Below are 9307 nucleotides of genomic sequence, written 5' to 3' on the forward strand. Positions count from 1 at the left end.
ATTCTAAGCTTACGAGAAAGCAGGATTAAGAAAATACCACTTCTGCACATTCATTTGGGTTTTATTTTGAGCACTTCACTAGATATCATATTACATCTCTAGATGTATCCCTGAAGTGTTTTAAGTGTTCATCTAAAGATGTACAGTGAGGAATGTAACAGGCACATCTATGCAAACACACAGGCATTGTACATGTTCACTTGTCGGGGGGCTGTGATTACCTGCAGCTCCCTGTTGACCATGTACTTGGTGGCAAGCTGAGTTTTGCCTGCGCATAATGTGTGGAGCCCCTCTATACACACAGAGTTTGACCCTTGTATGATTGTTGTTAGTGAATCCTAGCTGGCTGTTGCTTGCTCTGCATGGCAATGTGCTGCCCATAAGCCAGCAAAGGTTCGTAGCTTTGAATTACACCATACCAAGCAATTTTAGTGGTTTAAATCACAGGGGATATTTTGCCACAAGAGAGGTTAGAGATAACAGTTCTAATGTGTCTCTGACTGTCTACTGTCTCAAAGCAGGAACACCAGTGCATTTTACATAAGGCCCTTTTCGTCACAGACCAGAAAAGGCTTTTCTCGAAATGCTGCAGGATGAGTCATAAACTGCAAGGCAGTAAAGCATTTCACTGTTGATAACTGATGTGATGGAATTAAGCCAGCCCTTGTTTTCCATTTTATTCCATTTACCAGACTCCTGCCACACACTTTTTAAAGTACAGGCTCATCTATGAGGCAGGTTAACAAGTAAGAAGCTCTGTGTGTCTCTCCTCATGTCACCTACCTTATGTACAAAAGGCAGTTCTAAGCTCAATGTTTAAACAAATGTTGGATAATGCTGTGCAAGGCTTATTCGCCTTGTCTAAATGACACATGCTTAAGTATGGTGTTGCCTTTGCACGTGCCTGAATGCTTCAGGCAGGGATTTGCATCTCACCAGCTAGGCAGGGACCCATCTTTTCCCACCACTAGTGATCAAATGACTAACTTCCTCTGTTTGACCATCTAACCTCTGCAAATATTTATATATAGCTTGTGCCTTGGAGGAGATCTCTCCCATTGGCAAGCAATTCCGTTTGCAGTTCTTGCTACTGAGGAAGGACTCTGTTTTCATTCATCTAACAAGCAGCCACTCTTGCCTCAGGAGTGTTGGGACTGGGGCTTCAAGCCAAACTGCATGTTACTGTTCATACATAGCATGCTGCTACATCTGTTCCTTTTTCCTTTCTCAAAAGCAAGCGCAGGAGGCCCAATTTAGATCACCACCACTGCACACTACAATCTGCATAGGAGAAAAAGCTGCTGCTGATGGATCTGAGCCACCAGGGCAAATTGCCTGCCTCAGAAAGTCCAACAACACCTACCTGAAGATACCGTGTGAGGGCAAAGGGTTAAAAAAAGCCCTACTGCCTTCCCACACACCCACTAGGGTCCCAATTCATAACTTCTCTAGTACAGGAAAAGGACAGGCATAGCTGTGTGCTACATATTATAATTAAAGTTTAGTCTGACCTACAGAGCTATCTAGGGCCATGACCGATCAGGCCCCAGAGCTCTCTCCAGGCCAAAAGAAGGAAAGAGCGAACATCAGCTTCTGCAACTGGCAGACCCCTATGATGCCTCTGGAAGGGCCAGGCCTGGTATAAATGCAAAGAACCTAATCTTTTAACCTTGCCTGGTCATATTCAGGAATGGACGGGAGGGATCCTGGGATGAAGGAACACCATCCAGCTTGGATTCTGGACCCTGCCATCTTGGAAGCAGCTTAGTTGGCCATTTCATCTTCTATGATTAACTAGTGAATCTCTTCCAAAATTATCTATAATTTTTCCACACATTTCCAATATGACCTCAACCACAGTAAGAACGGCTAAAACAAGAGTGACCAAAGCAATTTATAGTTCCAGAAATACATTTTTCAGCTGCATTACATTTTCTGGACATGCCACTTAACAGTACAAAAACAGATGCAAGTTTATGAATTGAGTAACCTCATTCATATATCAGCACTTTGCCACAACAGCATTTTAAAAGCTTTTAACAACCTGCCGTCCATTGGGACTGCTAATATTTAAGCACCATTCATTGTTCAGAAGCCTGTTAAAACACAATTCTTCTGAACAATGGAACAGTCACCCTAACCTGAGCTAACGGCTTTCCAGTAACAGACTGATCAAAGAATCAATTGCTAAAGAGAGACAGGCCTAATCAAGTGAGTTTTGCAGGAGGGGGGGCAGGGGGAAACTTCCTTTTAAAATAAGTTTCTAGGGATTTCATAGATAACGGTTTTCTGCTGGATTTTAACTAAGTGCTTTCTTAAATTTTATACCAAAAGTTGTTACTGCAAAAAAAAATCTACATCTGATTACAAAACTGCCAAGTGCAGCGTTTGTTTGTTGTTAAATACTATTCCACAGTGGGTTGACAATGCTGAAGGAGGTAAATCAATTATACTAGTTGCCTTTACTGGGTTTACAGAGATGAACTCTCTCCTTCCTTTTGTTTGGGGGCGTCAGCTTTAAGTCATTTTGATGTTCATCTCACAGAGACGTCCGATTAAAGAAAATTTTCTTGTATCAGAACTTGTGTTTTCTATGCAAATCCAGTTTCCAAAGTACCTGCATACCAGGGGTGGGCAGCCTGTGGCCCTCCAGCTGATTGGCCCACAACTCCCATCATCCCTCACCACTGGCTATGCTGGGTAGTGCTGATGGGAGTTGTAGACCAAAGCATCTGGAGGGCCACAAGTTGCCCACCCCTGCTGTATACATTGCACAATAACACAAATGGTAAATACTATGAAATTGGGGGAAAGTAGTGGTTTGGCTAAAGTCAACAGGACAGCTCAAAGACAACTTCAGCTCTAACAATTCTCTCTATTAGGAAGGTTTTCCTTTGTTACATCTGAGGAGTTGTACATATAAAATATAAAAATAAGCTACTGAAAGATGGCAAAAATGCCTTCCCCATATAAGTCACCTTCTTCGTCTATTAAGATTTATTATTTATTTATTTATTTCTATACTGCCCTATAGCCAAAGCTCTCTGGGCGGTTCACAAAAATTAAAACCAAACAACACACAATAAAACTATTTAAAATATATAGAACATTAAAACCACAATATAACAATACAACCACAATAAAACCTAGCAGCAGTGCAGGAGTTTAAAATACAGATTTAAAACAGCAAAGATAAATATTTAGAAAGCTAAAATGCTAGAATGCCTGGGAAAATAAAAAGGTCTTCACCTGGCGCCGAAAGGAGTACAACGTAGGCGCCAGGCGAACCTCACTAGGGAGCTCATTCCAGAGCCGGGGTGCCGCAGCAGAAAAAGCCCTCCTCCTAGTAGCCACCCGCCTCACTTCCTTTGGCAGGGGCTCATGGAGAAGGGCCGCTGATGATGATCTTAAGGTCCGGGCAGGCACATATGGGAGGAGGCGATCCTTCAGGTAACCTGGCCCCAAGCCGTTAAGGGCTTTGAATGTTAACACCAGCACTTTGAATCGGGCCCGGAAATGGACTGGCAGCCAGTGCAGCTGGAAAAGTACTGGCGTAATATGAGCTCGCAGGCCAGTCCCTGTTAACAATCTTGCTGCCCTATTTTGGACCAGCTGAAGTTTCCGGACCGTTTTCAAAGGCAGCCCCACGTATAACGCATTGCAGTAATCCAGATGAGATGTTATCAGAGCATGGATAACTGTAGCTAGGCTATCTCTGTCCAGATAAGGGCGTAGTTGGTATACCAGCCTAAGCTGATAAAAAGTGCTCCATGCCACTGAGTTCACCTGTGCCTCAAGTGACAGTTCTGGATCCAAGAGCACCCCCAAACTACGAACCTGATCCTTTAGGGGGAGTGCAACCCCCTCCAGAACAGGCTGAATATCACCTAGTTCAGATAGTTCAGAAGGGTACGGTTCAAGAAGCTTTGGAACAGCTTATCAGAAGAGAACCAGGAGCGTTCCTACCTGCTGGCATTTCAAAAGGTCAGGCTGACCTGTGAAAGTTTTGGAGTACAATAAGCATCCTCCCAAGCCCGGAAGCATGGCATTCCAGAATGGTCCTGACTCTGTAATACATGCAGCAACCAGATTATTGGAATTTCACTCTGCCAGTCCAAATGCATTCTGTTCAATAGGTTTCCTTTTCTTAGGGTGCAATCCTATGCATGTTTAGACAGAAAAAAAGTTCTACAATTCCCAGCATTCCACAGCCAACATGGTTGGTGGGGAATGCTGGGAGTCGTAGGACTGTTTTTTCTGTCTAAACATACATAGGATTCCACCCTTAATTTTTTAAAGACTCTAAAAAGGTCTCAAAGATACTTAAGGCCAGAATATTGGAGATCTCACTATATTTTGTAATCAGTTCTAGTAGTCTAGTCTTTACAGTAAGGACCTTGATATTCTAGGTATAGGGTTCCAGGCTTGGGAGTATGCTTATTGTACTTTAAAACTTTCACAGGTCAGTCTGACCTTTTGAAATGCCAACAGGTAGAAACACTGCTGATTCTCTTCTGATAAGCTGTTCCAAAGCTTCTTGAACTGTGCCCTTCCAAACTATCTTAATGCATGTTTCACTCTCTCATGTTTCACCTGGTTCTCACATAATGGCCATTTCTGGGTTGTTTAACCTAAGAATTGCCAATATCTAGCAGGAGCAAGAAAGCTCACTGCTTCCCGCACACACGTGGCTTCTGCTTTCAATTATTCTTTCAATTCAATAATTATTCAATTATTTGAATTCAGTTGTTATTGTGACGTTTGAACCTGGAAACTCTGGGTTGTTTACAGGTTAAACAATGAAGTTAATCCAACCACAAACCACGGGTTAAGTCTGGATTGTTTAATCCTAAACAACTCAAGAGTTTTTGGATTTGGACATCACAATAACAGCCCAAGAGCAGGCATTCCTGTATTGTTAATTTAAAGCAGAAGCAACAAGCGCATAGGAGGCAGCGCACTTGCTTGCTGCTGCTCAGCCCTGACAAGCCATAGTTTAAACAACCCATGGGTTGTCATTACATGTGAACTGGGTCATTGTGTTACGATCAGTATTAATATTAGGTGGATAACATTATTTGATTCTGATTTTGTCACCTGCAATTATTTATTTAGTATATATATATATATATATATATATATATTCTTAAGTTCTTCAATTGTCTTGAATTTGTAAAGAAAATGAAATCATTTCCGCTATGTTTCAAAAAATGTAAAATTTTGAAAAAACTGTTTTTAAAAAACCAAATGCATCCTTCCAAGTGCCAATCAAGACTGAGAGTTAATTCCTTGTCGTCAGTATTATACACTGAACGTTAACATTCCTCACAAAACACTAGACATGTTCCTGGTCTACTTCTTCTGGAGTCACTTAGCAGTGAAGCATCCTGGGGTTGCATCTGCCAGACCTAAAAATGCTATACATTGTAGGCAATTCCTAGCCTGCTTCTGCCGTGTACTGTGTGGGTCCAATAACCCAATTTGTTCTGGCTAGTCAAGGCATGAAGATGGATGGAGCCCAGCAACACAAAACTGAGGAGGCAAATTAACCCTTTACCCAATACATTCCATTCTTCCAATATCACATCCCCTCCAAAGTTCAATCACAACTGTGCCTATGCCATGAAATCTTGAACTGTGATGGCATCCACTTCTCATGTTCCCTCTTCTGACTTACACATTATTTCACCTTTGGGCTGTCACATATCCCAAGCATGATCACACTGCAGTTGGGGAAGAGAACAGATATTTATCCAATGCTTACCCAGTCCCACAGTTTGCAATGGCCACACATTCATTCACATGAGGAATCCCCACCTGCTCACATTGGGAGAGATAATGCCCGAAGCCCACAAATACATTTGTGCTTCATTTTAGAAATCGCCACACTTCCTCCCACTTTCAGCATTTCCCATGTAGTGCAATACCACTAGATAGTGTAGAAAGCTGCCATCTGGAGAAACACCCATGTTTTCCAAGAAGGCCCGTTACTGAAGAACTCCTTCTCATTTCCATGTAAAAAAAAAAAGGGGGGGGTACTGTGTCAGAACACTTCACTCCACAACAGACCAATTCCAAGATCTGAAATTATGTCTGAAAATCATCATCAGAAGCAAGTAGTGCATGCACAAGACTTAGTGTTATCAGTTGTTTTTAACAACCTGGAGATGTATTTCATACCATAAAACCGCCCATTAAAAGTATTTCGAAAATGCCTGGACCTCGTGTTGTCTGGGTAGAACCCCTCCCCCCCCCCCGCATTACACAACATTACACAAGGGCCTCCCCATCAGGCAGTCTCTAATCCGCTTCCTAGGCAAGAACAGGGATGCAAGAATCCAACTTGGTCTGTTATTCCTTTGTGAGCCAAACACGGCCCGCACGCACGCCATGTCGCAGCTATGTCAGTATCAGAGAGTTTTAGGCTACAATCCTCTACCCATTTACTTGGAAGTAAGACCCAACTGAATTCAGTAAGCTTTACTTCTGAGTAGACATGGATAGGATTGTACTGCTAATGTCATTTTGATGCTTGCTGCTACTGGCCTTTGGCTAACACAAGGAAATCCTTAAGAACACGGGGGCGAGGCAGGCGAGCACTCACCGAGTTCGAGGGCCTGGTTGTACTTCTCGAGAGCAGCCGCCAGCTCCTGCCTCTCCCACAGGGTGTCCCCTTCGACGCACAGCCGGCGCGCCCTGCTCTCGGCCGGGAACCATTTCTCCAGCAGGCTGCCCAGGACCACGTTAACGCGGAGACAGGCGGGGGGCTGTGCCGCCGGGCTGGCGACGGGGGCAGGACGCCGGGCGGCGCAGCGGACACACTCCCCGCCGCTGTTCTGGGCGCAGCGCTTGCAGTGGGTGTGCCCGCAGTGCAGAGTCACCGGCTCGTACAGCAGGCGCAAGCACAAAGGGCAGCCCAGCGGCTCTGGAGGGCGGCAGTAGGTGGGGTCCCCCAGCGGGTCCGCTCCCTCCGGAGAGCCCCCGGCGCCGCCTCCATCTCCGCCAGACCCCTGCCAGGGGGGCAGCCGCAGCTCTTTGTCGCGGATGATTAGGGCGAAGCCCTCGGCCAGCTCGCGCAGCTCCTCGGGCCGCAGCCGGGCCAACCTGGCGGCGGCGCTGTACGAATCCAGAGCCTCGGCGAGGCGCCCCGCGCGAGCCAGCGCGTCCCCTTGGCGAAGGCAAAGGCCCCGCTCGGGCTGCGGCAGCTCGGCCAGCTGCGAGCTCAGGATCTCCGCCGCCAGCGCGAACTGCCCGCCTCGGAAAGCCTCCTCGGCCACTTGCAGCATCTCCGGGCAGGGGCCGCCGCCGCCCGACGAGGCCTGGGGGTGGGCGCGCTGCTGCGCCTGTTGCCCGATGGCGGGCCCCAGCTCCATTTTCGCTGGGAGACGGGCTTAGGTGGGTGTGGTGGCGGTGGGCGCCGCTGCCGCTACTGCTCCATGGTCGAGCTCCGTCTCTCCGTGGGCAGGCGGAGGAGGAGGAAGGGGGGGTCACCCCAGCAGCCTTACATCGCCCCCATCCTCAGCCTGCGCGCCGCCAGGGCTCGGACCCCGTTCCGAGCGGGGCTTGCGCGAGCCCGCAGCGCGGCCACCTCTCTCTCGGGCGTCCCCGGAGAAGACAGCGTCGGGGTCAGTGGGAGGAGAACGGGGCGGCGCTCGCTCGGTCGCTCCCCTCCTGGAGCGAGCAGGCGGCGGAGACTATTCTGGGCTCGGGCGCTTACGCAACGCCAAGCAGTTGTATAACTCATTCTCCCCGGCTGAGGGCAGCACCGCCCTCCTGAGCCCGCCCAGTCCCCGGCCTGGTGAGCGGAGCGCACATGCCCGCAGGCCGCCGCTCCGCCCGCCGCGCACGTGTGTGGCCGGAGAGAGGTCGGCCGGCGGTTTAGACGCTTCCTCGCAGGCAGGCAGGCAGGCAAGCGGGGTGGGCGCATGGACGGAAGGAGGCAAGCGCCATCGCGCCGGTTCCTTTTTCTTCCGTCTCCATCCTCGCTGTGCTTGCTTCACCCGAAAAGGCTCAGCGTGGTATTGCGCAGAGTTGGGTGGGTTTTATTTATTTGTAAAAGATAAATAGGGCGAACTGTGATGATATAACGCTCATTTCTATAAGGATGCAATCCGATCCAAATACGTGGTAATTTGTTAGGTAAAATTCCACGGACCTTGTGTGCGCGTTTGGGTTTGTTTGTTTTAAACAAGAACTTCATTTACAAGTGGAGGCCTTTAAAAAAGTTTAAGATAAGTTTTGGGAGGAAACATGCTAATCCAAATTCGTTCCTCCTTCTCTCTCGCTGTTGGGGCAGCTATATAGCTTCCAAGTACGGCGGAACGTAATTTCAACAGTATTAGTTACTGCGCAGACCTATACAGGTCTAATCATAAGTAAGATCTGTTTAGTTCAGTAAGTACCTTACTTAAAGGTACGTGGATATAGGTTTGCACCATAAGCTATTTTTCTCATTACCAGCTTTATAAACTAAGACAGGATTAGTTCATCTACACACGATCACACACCCTAGACCACTTTCCTTTTTAATCAACATTATAAACAGAAGCCATTAATCCATCTTTTCTTATAACCTGCACTTAATACCATGTATTTGAAACCAGTTTTTCAAAATTAGAAGGGGCAGTGTAAATGGCTGGGCACATACCTCCTTCAGTCTTAAAATGGCATCAGTTCTGTCATGCAGCTCAGGGCTGGCCCAAGACATGTTTCTGCCTAAAGTGAAGAATAAACTGGCAGCCTTAATTTGAAATCAGCTATAGTTGAATCTTCAACACTGGTGATGGGACAGTGCCCTCCACCACACCCGAGGTCAGCAAGGTAGCCTAGGCTAGGTGCAGGGCAGGCTGTGGAGCATCCATAATGCTCTCCAACACCTTACAGCTGTTTCCCCAGTATCTGCCAAGCTCACTTTGCCCAATGGTAGGGCAGGCCCTGACACTGCTTCTCTCCCCTACATCAGTTTAGGGAAGTGACCATCTATGGGAGCGGCCACCACACTGCTAAAATGAGAACTAGCCTTCAGGCGAAGCACTATTGCCAAAGCAGACAGCTTCTTTAGCTTCCTTTTGCTAAGGAGCCTGCAGCCACTGAAGTTCTAGAGAGTACCACCAGAAGAAATGGGGGTGAGGGAGAGACTGCAACAAAGGAGTGGAGGGCTGGGAGCCAGAAGCTCTGGGCTGCATGTGACACACCCACATTTCAGTTGGCTCCTTCCTGCCAAATTGCAGAAATGACTAACTTCACAGTGTAATCATTGATGGGATTTTATTCTTGTTTTTTACACACACAGTCGTTTTGTTGTAAC

The 9307-nt window shown here is 47.1% G+C and overlaps 1 protein-coding gene across 2 annotated transcripts in view; it reads right to left on the minus strand.

Moving 5' to 3' along the window:
- The window catches only part of LONRF2 (LON peptidase N-terminal domain and ring finger 2), a 60059-nt gene extending 52262 nt beyond the window's left edge, over positions 1–7797 (minus strand). For both annotated transcript variants that reach the window (XM_084844413.1, XM_084844414.1), the window contains exon 1: positions 6605–7797. In XM_084844413.1, coding sequence (XP_084700539.1) covers positions 6605–7373 — 769 coding nt within the window. In that variant the 5' untranslated portion in view covers positions 7374–7797. The remainder of the gene's footprint in view (positions 1–6604) is intronic.
- Positions 7798–9307: the final 1510 nt, after the last annotated feature.

Source organism: Heloderma suspectum, chromosome 3 (genome assembly GCF_057233095.1).
Source record: "Heloderma suspectum isolate Gila_16-S chromosome 3, 16-S_ref, whole genome shotgun sequence".
Classification (NCBI taxonomy): Eukaryota; Metazoa; Chordata; class Lepidosauria; order Squamata; family Helodermatidae; genus Heloderma; species Heloderma suspectum.